The 18,963-nt window shown below is 40.3% G+C and overlaps 1 protein-coding gene and 2 long non-coding RNA genes across 4 annotated transcripts in view; 1 reads left to right on the top strand and 2 right to left on the bottom strand.

Annotated features, from left to right (window-relative positions):
- Positions 1–18,963, bottom strand: part of LOC139534105 (uncharacterized) — a 982,995-nt gene that overhangs the window by 260,624 nt on the left and 703,408 nt on the right. The window lies entirely within an intron of this gene.
- Positions 13,739–16,761, bottom strand: LOC139534096 (cyclin-dependent kinase inhibitor 1B-like). Its single transcript, XM_071332850.1, has 3 exons — positions 16,296–16,761; positions 15,718–15,876; positions 13,739–15,206 (listed from the first exon to the last, which is right to left on the bottom strand). The coding sequence occupies exons 1-2, from the start codon at positions 16,759–16,761 to the stop codon at positions 15,767–15,769; spliced, it is 576 nt and encodes a 191-aa protein (XP_071188951.1). The 3' UTR covers positions 13,739–15,206; positions 15,718–15,766.
- On the top strand, positions 17,214–18,729 carry LOC139534097 (uncharacterized). Of its 2 annotated transcripts, none has more exons than XR_011666907.1 (2): positions 17,214–17,621; positions 18,231–18,729. It is a non-coding gene; the product is annotated as an uncharacterized lncRNA (long non-coding RNA). The 2 variants fall into 2 exon arrangements; XR_011666906.1 differs by having other exon boundaries at positions 17,484–17,617.

Genomic DNA, 18,963 nt, shown 5'->3' on the forward strand with positions numbered 1-18,963 from the left:
TTTAAAAAAATAACTTTAGTACAAAGCACAGCATGCAATAATCTGAGACAGCGCTCAGCCATTCTCCGCCATGTTGGAGTCAACATATTCCACAAAACTACGAAATAACATCATAAATATTCTCTTACCTTTGATGATCTTTCATCAGAATGCAGTGCAAGGAGTCCTAGTTCCACAATAAATTGTTGTTTTGTTTTAGAATGTTCATTTCTTCTGTCGAATTAGCAACTTTGGCTAGCATGGTGGAGCTCAAGTGTCCATCAACGTTTGGCGCATGGAACGAAAAATTCAAAAACTGATAATAAAAGTCGAATAAACTGGTCAAACTCAGTTGAGAATCCATCTTTAGTATGTTTTTCTCGTATGTATCCAATAACGTCCCAGACGGAGCATTTATTCGTGTCTACCTAACGCATTGCAGACAAAGATATGGCGTTCCCAACTGCGTAGCAAAATACTGCCAATATGGCTGACCTGTCACTCCAAAAGCTCTCATTCGGTCCCACATCAGGCTAGACACCTCATTCAACGTTCTACAGCCTGTTGACATCTAGTGGAAGGCGTATAAGTGCATACAGATCCATAAATACAAGGCAATTGAATAGGCAAGGCCTGTCACAGAGACCCATTTCAGAATTTTCACTTCCTGTTTGGAACTTTGCCTGCCAAATTAGTTATGTTTTACTCACAATATAATTATATAATATATAGTAGTTATATAATAACAGTTTTAGAAACTTCAGTGTTTTCTATCCAATAGTAATAATAATATGCATATCATATGATCTAGAACAGAATACAAGGCCGTTTAATTTGGGCACGATTTTTTCCCAAAGTGGAAATGGCGCCCCCTATTAAGATTAAGTACCTATAACTGAATGTTCAAAGGATGTACCTTATTGGTTATCGCTACAGTGACAAGTGTTTGTACCCCGTTTAAGAAGGGCCAGCTTTAGACGTAAGTGACAGAAGCTTTTGGTTAGGGCCCCTGGCCCCAACATTTAATTTTTTGGAACTCAGTCAGGGTCGCGACTTACTTTTGAGAGTAAGAATAGTAAAGTACAACAGGTGCAATTTCTAAATTTGGTTGTGCATCAGCAGTTTTTCTCTTATGTCAGTCACTCAATTAGTTGACAATTAGCCATGTCAATGTTTAGATTGATAGTTAGTCTAGCCAGTTATCTAAACAGGGGGCCCCCATTAATTATGTTTGTCATTCTCAATCAGACATCATATTCACATGGCAAAAATTGTAGGAATTTAGCTTTAAAGGCAAGGAGGTGACTGAAAATGTTGTGTTTGATGCAAGAGACCAGAGGGCAATGTCGCTCCAATTTCGATGTAATTCCTGTTCTGCAGCGAAGATTATCATTTAGGTTCCACCTCCGAATTATGACGCAGGCTGCTAATACATATTCACAAATTGGGGGTGGGAACATTGTGGTTATTTCCACATGGAGTGGCGAAATAACAACAAGTAGGGCACTGTCAGTGTAGCTAGCTAGCATGCTAACCTTATCTAGCTAGGCTATGGCTTGTTTTGGAGCTGGATTTGTCATATGCATTCAGGGAAACCTCGACACAGATGGATAGGGGGAACACGTATCTTTGACTTTGCTATCTAAAGTTTTGGCATGTTCCATAAATTGTGGCTGCGAATCCGCTAGGTTCTGGACGATACCAGTATCGCAATACTCGTTAGTGCCGTGGCAAGAAAACAAAATACGCAGGAGATTTCAATTACTTCGTCAACCACCTTAATGTTGGAAACAAACATCATTATGTTTGCTTCCAGAGTCGCATTTATACATTTTCCTAGCTATAGCACAGAATATTTTACATACAGCAGAATTTTAAAGGACGAAAGAGTTTTGGACTGCTTCGTGTTTTCATTTTTGCCATGGAAAGAATATCACAATTCTAGTATCATCACAGCCCTAGAATTCCGCCATTGAAATAGAAAGAGTACGATGAAGCTCCGGTAATATGGATAGCCTAACTTTTTAATGGTTTTGATTAGAGACAAATTTTTCTGCATTGTAATGGACACAGTGCAACTTTTGGTAGGCTGCTGGCAGGCCATATTTAGCTGTGTGTAACGGCTTTCCTCCATCTCTTCATCCGAAGAGGAGTAGCAAGGATTGGACCAAAGTGCAACGCGGCTAGTGTTCAACATGTTTAATAAAGAACAAGTGAAACACTACAAACAACATACAAAATAACAAAATGTGCAAAAACCGAGACAGACCTATCTGGTGCAGACAATCACAGAGACAGGAAACAAACACCCACAAAATCCCAACACAAAACAAGCCTCCTATATATGATTCTCAATCAGGGACAACGATTACCATCTGCCTCTGATTGAGAACCATATTAGGCTGGACATAGAAACAGACAAACTAGACACACAACATAGAATTCCCACCCTGCTCACGTCCTGACCAACACTAAACAAGCAAAACACATAATAACTCTGGTCAGGACGTTACACTGTGCTACAACAATGCCAAGTCAACCCATGCTCATACCATGGTTCTCACAGCAAGGGGAAGTTAAATTATAGGCTACAATGACTTTGCTCATGATGCACACCGCAAATTATATGTAACGACACCCTGAGCGTATCAGACATGAAACTAAACACCAATACAAATGAAACAGCAGCACAAAATTGATAAACAAGTTTGTGGAATTTTCTTTAGTGGGTGCCTTTTCATTATAGGATAGACACCTATGATTTCTAGCGGCACCAATCAAAGCAGTGGAGCGTGGTCAAAACCATTAACCTCTTAGCGCTAGGGGTCAGATTATTATATATATATTTTTTAACGTTCCCAACGTAAACGGACATTTTCTCTGGCCCAGATCGTAGAATATGCATGTAATTTACAGATTAGGATAGAAAACACTCCAAAGGTTCCAAAACTGTCAAAATATTGTCTGTGAGTATAAGAATACTTATTCTGCAGGCGAAAACCTGAGAAAATATAACCCGGAAGTGATATATATATTTTTTTAAATCTGTGTTTCCTGGACCGTCTATCCTCTATTTAAAGGGGTATCAACCAAATTCCTTTTCCAATGGCTTCCTCAGGCTGTGACCAGGCTTTAGACATAGTTTCAGGCTTTTATTTTGAAAAATGAGCGAGATGTTCCATAAGTAGTCAGGTGTCCTCTGAATGTTTCCTGCACGCGAGGGGCTCCCCATTTTCTTTTCTATCTTAAAGAATAGGTTATGGTCCGGTTGAAATATTATCGATTATGTTTGTTAAAAACAACCTGAGGATTGATTATAAAAAACATTTGACATGTTTCTACGACCATTACGGATACTTTTTGGAATTTGTCGAACGGAACAAGGCTTTTGTTTTCTCAACATAATGCGCAACCCAAATGGCGTTTTTTTGTGATAAAAGTAATATTTATCGAACAAAAAGAACATTTGTTGTGTAACTGGGAGTCTCGTGAGTGGAAACATCCGAAGATTATCAAAGGTACGCGATTAATTTTATTGCTTTTCTGACTTTCGTGACCAAGCTAACCGAGCTAATATCAGGCTAACTAATCTAGCATTGAATGCTACACTCACAAAAGCTTGGATTTCTTTCGCTGTAAAGTATATTTTCAAAATCTGACACGATAGGTGGATTAACAACAAGCTAAGCTGTGTTTTGGTATATTTCACTTGTGATTGCATGATTATAAATATTTTTAGTAATATTTTTTAATCTGATACGTTTGGGAATTTTCATCTTCCTTTCAGGACCGGAACGAGGCTGTAGTTTTCTCAGCATAACGCGCAACCCAAATGGCGTTTTTTTGTGATAAAAGTAATATTTATCGAACAAAAATAACATTTGTTGTGTAACTGGGAGTCTCGTGAGTGGAAACTTCTGAAGATTATCAAAGGTAAGCGATGACTTTTATTGCTTTTCTGACTTTCGTGACCATGCTCATTTGGGGCTAGCTGTTGTAGCATTGATTGCTACACTCACAAAAGCTTGGATTTCTTTCGCTGTAAAATATATTTTCAAAATCTGGCACGATAGGTGGATTAACAACAAGCTAAGCTGTGTTTTGGTATATTTCACTTGTGATTGCATGATTATAAATATTTTTTGTAATATTTATGCATTTGGCGCCCTGCAATTCTAGCGGTTGTTTAGGAAAGTGATCCCGTAAAAGGGATCCGTAGCGCAGAGAAGTTAATCTTGGGGTTATGGGGGGAGTGGAGAGAGAGAGAGAGAAAGACAGAGAAAAAAACAGAGATATACAGTACATTCAGAAAGTATTCAGACCCCTTGACTGTTTCCACATTTTGTTACGTTACAGCCTTATTCTAAAATGGAATAAATTGTTTCCCCCCCCTAATCTATCTACAACGCAAACAGAGAAAAAACAGGTTAAGACATTTTTGCAAATGTGTTAAAAATAAAAAACTTAAATATCACATTTACATCATTCAGACCCTTTACTCAGTACTTTGTTGAAGCACCTTTGGCAGCGATTGCAGCCTTGAGTCTTCTTGGGTATGATGCTACATGCTTGGCACACCTGTATTTGGAGACTTTCTCCCCTTCTTTTATGCAAATCCTCTCAAGCTCTGTTAAGTTGGATGTGGAGTGTCACAGCACAGCTATTTTCAGGTCTCTCCAGAGATGTTCTATCAGGTTCAAGTCTGGGCTCTGGCGGGGCCACTCAAGGACATTCAGAAGCCACACCGGCATTGTCTTGGCTGTGGGCTTAGGGTTGTTGTCCTGTTGGAAGGTAAACCTTCGCCCCAGTTTGAGGTACTGAGCGCTCTGGAGCAAGTTTTTATCAAGGTTCTCTCTGTACTTTGCACCGTTCATCTTTCCCTCAATTCTGACTAGTCTCCTAGTCCCTGCCACTGAAAAACATCCCCACAGTATGATGCTGCCACCACCATGCTTCAATGTAGGGATGATGCCAGGTTTCCTCCAGACGTGACGCTTGGCATTCAGGCCAAAGAGTTCAATCTTGGTTTCATCAGACCAGATAATCTTGCTTCTCATGGTCTTACTGAGGAGTGTCTTCCATCTGGCCACTCTACCAAAAGGCTTGATTGGTGGAGTGCTGCAGGGATGGTTGTCCTTCTGGAAGGTTCACCTCCCTGACCCAAGGCCCTTCTCCCCTGATTGCTAAGTTTGGTTGGGTGGCCAGCTCTAGGAAGAGTCTTGGTGGTTCCAACCTTCTTCCGTTTAAGAATAATGGAGGCCACTGTGTTCTTGGGGACCTTCAATGCTGCAGAAATGTTGGGGTACCATTCCCCAGATCTGTGACTTGACAAAATCCTGTCTCGGGGCTCTACGGACAATTCGTTCGACCTCATGGTTTGGTTTTTGCTCTGACTGTCAACTGTGGGACCTTATATAGACAGGTGTGTGCCTTTCCAAATCACCACAGGTGTACTCCAGTCAAGCTGTAGAAACATCTCAAGGATGACAATGGAAACAGAATGCACCTGAGCTCAATTTCAAGTCTCATAGCAAAGGCAAATACTTATGTAAATAAGGTATTTCTGTTTTTATATGTATATAAATTTGCAAAAATTCAAAAAAAACTTTGGGCTTTGTCATTATGGGGTATTGTGTGAAGATTGATGATGAAATGTTTTTATTTAATCCATTTTAGAATACGGCTGTAAAGTAGCAAAATGTGGAAAAAGGGAAGGGGTCTGAATACTTTCCGAATGCACTGTATCTTCTCCTTTCTATTTAGCCAGTCATCTCCCTATCCCAGCACAGCCGAAACCACCACCCTTGTGAATTCAACAGTGAAGCCATATGAATGGGATGATGATATGAGTATACAATCTCAAACCTATCATAATTATGCCCCATTATGAGCCCAGCTCACAGATAAGGTATTTATACCAAAGAAAGCCCTCATAACTCGTCTATGTAATAATGATATATCATTCAAGTGTCGTGTGGTATTTGGAGAATTGTGGTATTATGTTGTACCACACTCTCCTTTGGACTCCAAGAGAGGGCAATGTGAATGAAAGGATCAGCAACAGAGACAGGCACAAGGCTTGCAAACTAGAGTTCTGATTTTCCTCCAGCTTGAAGTTGCTCACATACTGTACGCACAGATGTAGGATCATCTTACTCTCCCTAAAGCTAGCTAGCTTAATTTAAAAAGTCTTGCTTCTGATATGACTGACTCTGTATGCCGATCTACAAAAAAAAATGAAGACTGCATTCTAGAACTAATTCTAGAATCCTCTCGAATCTGTCTATTTATTTCTACTCAGTTCTGAAAACAACCTCTAGCTATATCTCCTTTCCATCAATCAGCTTGTTTTGTGTGTAGGGCTAGGGTACTCTTTGTCATTCTGTTATCACATCATAACATTGCGTTTAATTATCAACTACAACCTCTATCTTATCGTGTGGCATGCCTTATGATGGGTCATAAAATTGACCCATGGGGTGCATCCCAAACGGCACCCTAATTCCTTATATAGTGCCCTATGGGCCCTGGTCAAAAGTAGTGCACTACTGTATATAGGAAAGAGGGTGTCATTTCAGTCTTGTGTTGGCGAACCGGGGACACCATGCGTAAGGTGCCATGTACACCGGGCCGAGGAGACATACTGGAGGCCAGATACGTTGAGCCGGCTTCATGGCACCTGGCTCAATGCTCACTCTAGCCCGGCCGATACGTGGAGCTGGAATGTACCGCACCGGGCTATACACACGTACAGGAGACACTGTGCGCTCTTCCGCATAACACGGTGTCTGCCCGTACTCCGGCTCTCCACGGTAAGCATGGGAAGTGGGCGCAGGTCTCCTATCTGACTTCGCCACACTACCCTTTAGCCCCCTCCCAATAAATGTTTGGTGTTTCTTCTCGGGCTTCCTTGCTAGCCGCGTACCTTCATAACGCCGGTTCCCTTTCGCAGCTGCCTCCGCTCTCCTAGCTGCCTCCACCTGTTCCCATGGAAGGCGATCCCTTCCAGCCAGGATCTCCTCCCATGTGTAACAACCTTTTCCGTTCAACACATCCTCCCAAGTCCATTCCTCCTGCTCCCGCTGCTGCTGCTGCTGCCGCTGCTGCCCGTAGCTACGCTGCTTGGTCCGAGTTTGGTGGGTGGTTCTGTAATGTTTTTTTTCCTGGGATGAAGGAGAGGACCAAAACGCAGCGCGGCTAGTGTTCAACATAATTTAATAAAGAATATGTGAACACTACAAACAACAAAACAATAAATGTGAAAACCGAAAACAGTCCTATCTGGTGCAGAACACAAAGACAGAAGACAACCACCCACAATCCCCAACACAAAACAAGCCACCTATATATGATTCTCAATCAGGGACAACGATTGACAGCTGCCTCTGATTGAGAACCATATTAGGCTGAACACAGAAACCGACAAACTAGACACACAACATAGAATGCCCACCCAGCTCACGTCCTGACCAACTCTAAAACAAGCAACACACATAAGAACTATGGTCAGGACGTGACACCATGACTAAATACTATATGTGTGTGCTTCTGCAATACCATACTAGAGGGCACCATCTATTGTTTACTAATCCCATAGAACATTCTATGTGCCTTGGGTAATAATATCATAGCCAGTCAAAGTGTGTTCTCTGAATTGTGAAAGGCAGGCACACAGTAAGTGATATTGAGTTACTGTGCTGCCTCTCTCTGGAAGTGCGTGCCATCCTCCAGCTGGCTGTGCACTGATGTATGAGGCAAACAGACATACCCCCCTAGTTATTAGCAGGCACATGGGTCACCTCAGCAGTTGACAGATTTTCAAACCATGTTGGTTTTTCCTCTCTCTCTCTCTCTCTCTCTCTCTCTCTTTTTCTCTTTCCCTGCCGAACACAAGTATGTCATCAACCCCCTCGGGGCCAGGTGAAAGAAATCAAAGATGTGATACACTAGGGGGGAGGAAGGGGGAGACAATGGTGGGGAGTAACAGAGTGGGGTTGAACATACGAGCACAGCGCAGCATGCTCACTCGCTCTGAGCAAATCAAAAACACACATGCTGCACTCCATCCAGTGTGTCTCTGAGTTCACACAGCAAGACACCATGTGTCAAGGAGCCAATGTGTATAAAAATTCCACATTGGCACGTCCACTTGTTTACATCCTGCACTGAAGCTGGACACGTCTTGGCCCAACCTGGGCTGAGGGAGTCTTAGCCAGGGCCTCAATTTCCTTCCCACTGACTCCCACTCACTCACTCACTCACTCACTCACTGTCAGACCTGGGTTCAAATACTATATCAAATAATTTCAAATACGTTATTGGTGCTTGACTGAGCTTGCCTTTTGCAATGGAACCAATAGAAAAGTCCCTGATATGCACACTACGCCTAACCGGTACTTCCAGGCAAATGCTGAAAGTATTTGAAAGATTTCAAATAGTATTTGAACCCAGGCCTGCTCTCTGACAGAGGTCCATAATGGGCAAGGGGTGTAGTGCCAGAGCACATGACTGTTGGGCAGAGAGAGAGATGGAAAATAAAATAGTTAATTCACCCTCATAAAAAAATCTGTTGAATTAATAACAACACAAAACAGATGGGCGAGATGCATTTCCAAAATAAAATAAGAACATTCATAAGCTAAGCTTGTTCCTTTTTTCCCAGTGGAGATGCCAGAATATGAGCTCATGTTTTTTGGGCCTCTGCTAATCATATATTAACAGTGCCAACTCCAACATTTGTGATTTTTACTGTCCTTTTCTCTTCTCATTATCTGTTGTAGAAATTAGACCTCCGTTAATTCACGTACTACGGAAATGTGGTTGGCGTTCGACTTTGAATGGGTTTGGAATGGTCTCAGACAACTCATACAAACGCACGCACACCTCTGAGAGCTGAGATTGATTAAAACCCTACACCGCTTATTACTAGGTAATGGACATAGGGTCACTGAGGGGAGATTATGGGGTGGTGTGGGCTAACATAGCCATATCAATGAAGGGGTCAGTATGAGGAGAATTGTCAACTTTACACACACACACACATGTGGAAAAAACACACATTCCCTCACACACACACCACCTAACTACTCTGCATGTGAGGTCATACCTGGCAGTACACGCTGGGTCCTTTGAAAATTATGATATCATCTCATCTAGTGTGCGCGCCTCATTACCTTGCCTTTCTGCCAGTTGAGTTGAGTCAAACACATGCACGCACGCACGCACCCACACACACTTGCACACCACCTAAATATTTTGGCTGCTGCACAGTAGTTTCCCTCTCCATCAAGGATAACCCGAACAATAGCTGACCTTCCATTTCCAATGAGCTCTGTCTGTTGTTATTGAGCTCTGAGTGCCATTCAGTTCGATCTGATATGAACTCAAACATGTGCTGGGATTATTAGCTACTTTGCCTTTATGTGCACACAGGGCAAACATAATTGTATCCACCTAAATGTGCATGACTCTGGTTGTCTACTCTATGAAATGCTGAATCACTTCAAAGATTAATTTGGCCTAGCTAATCTACCTCTAGACAGCAGAGGATCTCAAAAGAGACCATCAAAACAAAATGTAATTTCAATAAGAGTAATGGGCTTGTTTTCTGACAACTGACAGTCATCAAAGGAGTAACACACAGTGGGGTTTAATAATGTGGCTGCATTGTTCCTGCCTATGTGCTCCATATTCATTTGTCCATCTATAAGATGTCTTATCCAGTAGATGAGAAACAGATGTGATACTTGTTAATTACACAACAAATGTGTAGTAATTCCCTTTACCATTAAATGGTTTGTTTCTCACTTACTGTAGGCAGTAAGTGAGAAACAAACTTTTTTTCCTGACAAGAGGTTGTGGTTAATTGAGAACATTTTGAGGAAATTAGTATTTCAGATGAACTGGAGTATTGTCACTGAGAGGAAAACTCTAGTAGCTCCCATATGTTTTATTATCTCAAATCACAGTTCATTATGGTTCCATGAGACATTTGGGCATGAAAATAAAACAACAGTGCATTTGAGGTAACTGTATAATCACAATGTAGCCAAATTAGTAATAACAGTCCAGCAACAGATTGTTGCTGGACTATACGACTCAGGATACGACCCAGATGCAGACGCGGGAGGCAGATAGTACAGTTCTCAGATTATTTATTAGAAACACGGGGCAGGCAAAGGGCAGGTCGAGGGTAGGCAGAGGTTCGTCATCAGGTCAGAGTCAGGCAGGTACAGGACGGCAGGCAGGCTTGGGGTCAGGGCAGACAGAACCGGGAAAAACTAGGAAACAGAACTAGAGGAACAGGAAGGCGGGAAAGAATGCTGCCAAGATAAGATGAACTGGCAACAGACAAACAGAACACAGGTATAAATACACAGGGGATAATGGGAAGATGGGGAACACCTGGATAGGGGTGGAGACAAGGACAAAGATAGGTGAAACAGATCAGGGTGTGACATATACAGTACCAGTCAAACGTTAGGACACACCTACTCATTCAAGGGTTTTTCTTTATTTTTACTATTTTCTACATCGTAAAATAATAGTGAAGACATCAAAACTATGAAATAACACATTTGGAATAATATAGTAACCAAAAAAGTGTTGTAATTGAGTTGATGTTGAGATGTGTCTGTTACTTGAACTCTGTGAGTTGCAATCTGAGGTGCAGTTAATTGCCGATTTCTGAGGCTGGTAACTCTAATGAACTTATCCTCTGCAGCAGAGGTAACTCTGTATCTTCCTTTGCTGTGGCAGTCCTTATGAGAGCCAGTTTCATCATAGCGCTTGATGGTTTCTTGAAATGTTCCGGATTGACTGACCTTCATGTCTTAAAGTAATGATGGGACTGTTGTTTCTTTTTGCTTATTTGATCGGTTCTTGCCATAATATGGACTTGGTCTTTTACCAAATCATCATGTTTCATGTAAAACCCAGATGCAGACAACGTCGGAGTAACAACAGTTTATTAATCGAATTGGGGCAGGCAAAAGACAGGTCAAGGCCAGGCAGGGGTCAGCAATCAAGATAGGTGCGGCAAAGTCACAGGACGGCAGGCAGGCAGGCTCAGGGTCAGGGCAGGCAGAATGGTCAACACCGGTAAAACAAGAAAACAGGAACAACCGAGAGACAGGAGCAAAGGGAGAAATGCTGGTAGGCTTGATGAAACAAACCGAACTGGCAACAGACAAACAGAGAACACAGGTGTAAATACACAGGGGATAATGGGGAAGATGGGCATCACTTGGAGGGGGATGGAGACCATCATAAAGACAGATTAAACAGATCAGGGTGTGATACCAAATAGGGCTATCTTCTGTATACCACCCCTACCTTGTCATAACACAACTGATTGGCTCAAATGCATTAAGAAAAAGAAATGCCACAAATGTACTTTTAACAAGGCACACATGTTAATTGAAATGCATTCCAGGTGACTACCTCATGAAGCTGGTTGAGAGAATGCCAAGAGTGTGCAAAGCTTTCATCAAGGCAAAGGGTGGCTACTTTGAAGAATCTCAAATATAAAATATATTTTGATTTGTTTAACACTTTTTTGGTTACTACATGATTCCATATGTGTTATTTTATAGTTTTGATGTCTTCACTACTATTCTACAATCTAGAAAATAGTAAAAATAAAGAAAATCCCTTGGTATGTCCAAACTTTTGACTGGTACTGTATTGTATGTAGCAGTGTGCTCCATGGGATACAGTATTTTATAGTAGGGTGGGACTAGGTTTTCAGTCAATGATGTTTTCAAAATATTTTTTCCAATTCAAAAGAAAAAACTTTGACAGCTCCCAGTTACCCATATGAATAGTGAGGCATTTTACAGTCTTGTTTGTGCCAATAGTTATGTAGTCCAATCTGGCATAGTAGCAACATTGTAGTGAAGAGAGAGTCATAATACCAATAAATTGTGTTTCTTTCTTCTGAGAGAGATATACAATACACACTACTTCTTTAAATAAGTGCTTGTTTTTAGCTTGAATATCAAATTCAGATTAACCAGAAATATGTGATCTGCCTCCACCACAGTGGCTTCCTAGAAATTCGGCATCAACAACAATAACAACAGGGATGTGGTCGTCTTTTTACTACAGCCTATTACAAGGTCAGACAGTGTAAACTCATTACTACAGTACCCTTTAGACCATTTTCACTCCATAAACAATTGACAGTACCATTAAATATTGGATAAACGTACCAATGCAGAATAACGACTAACTAGCGATTGCAGAATATGATCCGGGCATTACATGTATGTACACTACACACACAGGTGTTATAACTGTGCTGTAAACTAATCTATTCTATTCCTCCATGTGACTGCCAACCTGAAGTTGTTTTTCCTCTCCTCTTCTGTAAGTGGTTTTGGAAGGCCAGTAGGAGGCCCCCTTTCCTCTGGTCTTAAAAAATATCCCAATGCCACAGGGCAGTGATTGGGGACATTGCTCTGTGTAGGGTGTCGTCTTTCGGATGGGACGTTAAACGGGTGTCTTGACTTTCTGTGGTCACTAAAGATCCCGTGGCACTTATCGTAAGAGTAGAGGTCTTGATCCAGGTGTCCTGGCTAAATTCCCAATCTGGCCCTCATACCATCACGGTCACCTAATCATACCCAGTTTACAATTGGCTCATTCATCCCCCCTCCTCCCCCTGTAACGTTGTTGCTGTAAATGAGAATGTGTTCTCAGTCAATTTACCTGGTAAAATAAGGGTTAAAAATAATAATAATAATAATTCCCTCTATGCACACATCACTGTTGTAATTTTCTTCCACATATCTTTCGCTTACTTTCACTGTAAAAGGAGGTCATTACAGGGACAGTTCTATTCACATTTACACTGTACTACTCCTGCTCTTATGAGCAAGAGGCACTCCAGTCGTGCCAGCGAATGAAAGTACTTAGGGGTGTGCTCCTCGAAAAGAACATGCTGTCCTGACCTAAATTAACTCTGTTCAAACCTGGCTGCAGTGAAAGCCAACCTAAGTGGCTGTCAGAAGTGGTGTGCTTTTCTTAATGCGTGCCTGATTGGAGAAAGCGAGTGTCAATAACATACTTTTTCCACCCGTACTGTAGAACAGGATGTGCCATGACTATGCATGTTGTTTTTAAGTCGAGAGTCGGTGCAAACTCCAAAAGAGAGAATTTGCGTGTTGTATTTAAATCCAGAGTCGGTGCAAACTCCAAAAGAGAAAATGGGGCGTAAATCAGCTCAAGATGTGTAATAGTGAGAGTTGTGCGTAATTGTTTTGATACCACATGAGAAATGTGTATATTGCGATGGTTGTAAAGTATCCTAGACACACTAGTTTGGTTTGCACATTACAAATGAGGTTGGTTACCTTCTCTCTGCAGCGCGAGTTACGTGTAATCGAAGTAAAAATTATTTCTTTTTTTGCACATTCTCTTGAGCATGTCTCGTGGAATCTATGGCAATTTCAATTCTAAAGAATCTCTTCACTCAATAAACAGTAACATCATGCATTTTTTCAACTGTAGCATTATGCATAGATAAAAAAGCTGCAACTAGTCGTTCCTCTCACGTCCTGCTGCACAACAATCATTTCTGGGTGACTAGTCTTTACGTGTGTTTTTACACATTATCAACCATATCTAATAACTAATACCTTTACTAGCCTACTGCCGAGGTTGGCCCTGGCACACTATAGCCTAAATGTATAGCATACTGTGACAATGTTGACATATGGAGGAAAATGAATGTGCACATAATACGCAATTCTGAAAATAATAAATAAGTCACTTTTTATTTAACCCAATATAGTATTTTTTTTATCAAATGATTGCCGGTTTCAGAGACACAATACAAAATATACAGGTATATTTTTAATCAGGCTCAGTTTTGCAACCTTTTGTATCCAAAAACATTTTTTAAAGTATTTACATAACAATGCTCAAAAAATGTCACTTTGGATATCAATACAACCACAAAAACCTGAACAAAAATAAGTTACTATAATTTTTACAAGGAAAAATACACAGGTATACTTCAACGTTTTATACAGACATACTGTACATGCAGTATAGCTTTGTCTTTTATCTGTCTGTCCTCCTCAAAGATGATAATTATTTCCTTTGTGTGGTCTATATAGTGCCATGTCATGCTCAACATGAAGTCAACACACAATAAGAGGCAAATCATTGATTCACATATTTATGTTTGAAAAGTGCCCAGTGGTTACAACACATCTGAGAGTGTAGGCTACTCTGGTCAAACTGGACCACATTATGAATAAGTTAAAGGAAACCAACTGATTTTAGGGTGGCATAAAAATAATTAATACTTCAAAATGGGAACTCATTATTTCAAACTTTTACCAATAATTTCTAACTATGCCATGAATAAGGCCTAATCATTTAATAATTTCTCCATAAAAATAAGACAATTGTTGAAACTTTGGCAGGATCTTTCCCTTTCGCAGTAGGAAAACTTAATAAAAAAATATATAATATATTATTATTTGCATGTAAACTTGTATCTAGTTAGGTCATGTAACATACTGATTGACAGTATGACCTTAGTGTAGCGTTGGGTCAGTTACATTCAAATTCAGTCAACTCAGGAAGTAAACAAAAATTCCAAATATTTTCTCTCATTGAAAAACATTGAGGAAAATTGGAATTGGAATGACTTTCAGTTTACTTCATCAATTGAAATAGAATTGACCCAAACCCTAATGACCAGCTTTTGAATAATATGCCTTCGAACTATGTACTACCACTGAACACTGAATAAAGCCACAAAATAGAAACAATTGATTCTTTGATGAGATACTCTCAAAAACCCTGACTAGAAATAATATGCATGTATAACTATCAATTATACCTGAACAAGGATATCATATGACCACTTTTACAAACAAACAATATTTTTTTGAAAACTGCACAGCAATTCTTCAAGACACATATTTTATCAACATAATAATATTATGTTTTATGTGCTACATATAGGTAGTTAAAATAAAACTGAGCAAAAAGGGAAAAACATCCAATTTTGCACACTGCTACATTTTCTGCTTTTGAGGCGATTGGATTAAATTGAGTGCCAAAACTTTAGTGTAAATATTCAGTGCTTGCACAGCCTCCCTCCCTCCTATAAAGGCAGGCCATTTTGTATCCTGTCTTCTCTTCTTTCCCTCTTCTCTTCTTCAGGTCCTGAAGTACAGTATTTAACGAAAAAGGAGAACTTCTCAGCGCTGTGGGGAAAACAAATTCATATTAGCTCTGTTCACAGTAGGGGCTATGGGTACATAGCCTAAAGGTTATAACACATGCATAGTAAAGACAGTTAAGTTGTCCAGTATCATGCATTGTGTATTCTGCTGAAGCAAGAAAACAGTGCAAAAGTGTACATTAAATGTCAACATGTCACTCAAGACTGAATTCTGCAGAGAGAGAGCAGCATCTTGAAGAGCTCATTCTCTTGAAAACAACCCTTCCTCATGCAAAGCCTGCTGATGAAGTGTTACTACTGTTCTGCACTTGCACTAGGCTTGCTTAAGTTAATATTAGACCAGATAGCTGGGGCGTTTACCAAAGTGTGTCATCTACACGTTTTAACATCTCACTAAGGCTTAACAACTGAAATGCTAATGTTTATAATAAGGTTATTAGAACAACCTGGTTATGCTCCAGGACATTCTAATTCCACATGAACAAATAACATTATTCAGAGGTTATGTTATTCACACATCATTTCACACTCACCTGACAGTATACATTGGAAATGGATGATGATGAAGTTCTTATCTTGGTATTAGTGTTCATGTGTCCTGGAATCGTTTTTGCTGGGTGTCTGTTCTACTGACTTTGACACAACTGCATCCTTTTCACTCGAATGTGACTTTTTACCAGTACTTTGGGGTTCTGAAAAACACAATTTAAAGATATGTCAGTAAACAGTTTATCGCCAAAAAGCTAATTTCCCGCCCTGTTGAATAGTTCATAAATTAAGTTTATCATCAAGCTAAACAGCCAAGTGGTTATATAATCAGGCTATTCATTAGGTCAGAGCAGAACAAACATTCAAAACACAAGACGAGGAAGAAATCAAAGTGTTAAATAGCTTGACACACAAAGCGTGTCTTTCTGGAAAGTAAGTGTCGACGGAATCTATAAATGAGGGGTACAACGTATAGGCTTTTAGCGACATTGTACGATACAATTTCGCAGATTGTAACAATTTAATTCGACTGTGGCATATTGTGCGATGGAGACTAGCTGAATTGTTTTCGATTGGTTAACTCTAAAATCTTCAAGTAAATTTTCAAAACTGCATAATTTACCTGGATTTGCAGGTCTTTTCCTTGCCAGGTTGTGAGAGTGGTGACAATGCGTCTGCCTCTCGCTCTTCTCAGTCTCCTCGGATAGCTCAGCCCCGTTCGTAGGACAGCTCGGTCGGACTCGGTAATCATGATTCCCGTTATGGTCCACATTTCCAGAGGGCCAGACTCGCTTGTGAGGCGGTCTGCTGTAAAAGTCAGGCAGGTCACTGCTTTTCATGGGTTCCCATTTATAATCTCCCTGGGAAAGGGGCTTGTCGTTTAGGAAATCATAATTCCATTTGTCAATAGAATCCTTCTCCATCTCTTTCATTTGAACCAAACACTCCCTCCTAAATTCGTCGTGATCTACCGATCCGAAAAGATTTCTGCGAATCCGGTGCTTCGTGTGATCAGTCGGACGCGGATCCACCCTTTCCAACGTCGGACTCCCATTCGAAAGACTAACATTTGACATGTTGTTGCACATATGAAAACGACCATAAATCGCGACAGTTTACCAGAAAAAAACAAGTATTCCTTTTAAATAAGAGACCTGAAACACAAGTTAGAGACGCATGCATAGCATCCGTAAAACAGCCAACGTGATTCCCCCTCCAAGCAAAAGACAATCTGCCCGAATAGTGAAAGCTTAGTTCTGTTGGTTGTTTTCTGCCGTTTGACTACGGAGCTAAATCGTCAGTACTGTACCAAAGATGATGGATATACAGACAAGATACATGTTTCTCCGCCACAATGGGAGTCGTTGTCCACAAAGCGGCACGGCAGGCTGTCTAGCTCCCGCCTACCCTTTCTTTGGATTGGTGAATACATCTCATTATTGTAATATATTTCTAAATATTCGATGAGGGTTGTTGACGTTAACCGCCTCTACTGAATGGAGAGAGATGTTATGATTCGAGCCTCATTTCATTAATATGCATAGCCATCTGAAGACAACTCCAATATAAAGTGTTTTTCCTTAAAGTTGCTGGTATGTCACGTCTTTCTTATAAATGTATATTCAATCAAATAAACCTCACTTAGAAAATAATCCATACATTTTTTTGTTGACCAAATTCGATATTTTTATTGACCTCCATAAAAATCGCCTTGCTTGGTGGGGGAAACAACGAAAAACGTCCCCTGCTGAAAGGAGACATGTTTTTTGCGGAGTTGGGCCTCTCTTCCTCTCGCTGGCTGTTATGGAAATCACCAGCGGCGACCGCTGGGCGATGACCAATCATATTGAGTGGTTCCCATGACGAATTTGACGCTAGGCGACCCAAGGTTGGAGACCTTCTTCAGCAAAGATGGCTGACAAAAATACTTGTATGGAAGCAAATGTAGGTAATTATAACGTCATAACGAGTCACGCAAAAAAATGTACAGTTGAAAGGAATATGTTATTTGATGTAGAGACAACCGATGATGCATATTTATTTGTCATAAAGTTAATTGACGAAAACCCATATTTAGCAAGCTAGCGGACTAGCTAACATTAGCCAGCTAGCTACATAGCTTTATGGGTGTTGTGACGTCATGAGTATGAAATTGAGGGTGGGTGTAATTTGTGGAACGTTCCAACAGGAATCTGTTCCAAAAACTTCGGAAAGTACAAGGTTGCCAACAAACAACGCATACAAATTAGCATGATCAATTCACATAGCTAACCAACGTTAGCTGCCGAATAGGCATCAACTCACCACGAAGCTTATTCTTAATGTTTGTCCATAGGCTAGCAGAGTAAGGACAGACATTTTTCGGAATAAAGGTGGTGAGTGAAAAACAATGACATAGCCTACTCTCTACCCGGTATCGTATTCTGCCGCTATACAACTTTGTATGCGTTGATTGTTGGCAACCTTATTTACAATGTTTTTGGAACACATTCCTGTTGGAATGTTCCACAAATTATACCCACCCTGAAATTGTAATTTGTGTTGTTTAATGTTTTAGGGACTCCTGAGAAAACCAGCAAACCAGGCTGTCGTCTTGTGAATGAGTGGATGTAACGAATCTATCTAGCTAAAGCATTTACTGCAAATTTTATGTACAATTTTGTACGCTTGCCTTGCTGATATTTCCCATGCAATGCAGCTGAAGTAACGTAGCTAGCTAAATTGTTTCTTGCTTATTGTGAAGTGGAGGATAAAAATACCTGTATGCCTATGGATGTGTAGCTAGATAGCCGATCTGTGTATGGACCCTAAAACGTTTGGGAACCTAGCTATATACCTCAGCTATCATAGCCTGTTGTATCGACTTCAAAAGATTCTGAATGGCATTAATAAAGCCTATGAATTGAGTAGAATATAATATAACTTTGTGCCAAGGATGCAAATCCTATATACATGTAGCTATTAACAAGCATGAGATCCCTACATTGCTGCCTGTACATTAAATATATTCACTGATCATGTATTCTACCTTGGCAAATAAAGGTGCGGTTCAGGTATTCATGTCTGTGAGACATTCTTTTTCCGTCATATCTAATACCAGGAGTATCAAACTCCATTCTTTGAATGATGCTGTGTCTGCATGTATGTATTACAATTATACACTTAAACAGTGTTTACCAATCCTGGTCCTGGGACATCAATGGTTATACATTGTAACTATGCAATAGACTAGAAACATGATTTAAGTAAAGGCTGATTTGTAATTCAAATATACAGGAAAAAAACTACAC

The sequence above is a fragment of the Salvelinus alpinus genome, chromosome 11, assembly GCF_045679555.1.
Source record: "Salvelinus alpinus chromosome 11, SLU_Salpinus.1, whole genome shotgun sequence".
NCBI lineage: Eukaryota > Metazoa > Chordata > Actinopteri > Salmoniformes > Salmonidae > Salvelinus > Salvelinus alpinus.

Bases quoted from the DNA above. Each gene is read 5' to 3' on its own strand.
- LOC139534096 (XM_071332850.1), bottom strand. From the start codon at position 16,761: ATGTGCAACAACATGTCAAATGTTAGTCTTTCGAATGGGAGTCCGACG. The intron at 15,877-16,295 runs GTAAATTATGCA...TGTGTTTTTCAG, and splicing joins GAAAAGACCTGCAAATCCAG to AACCCCAAAGTACTGGTAAA.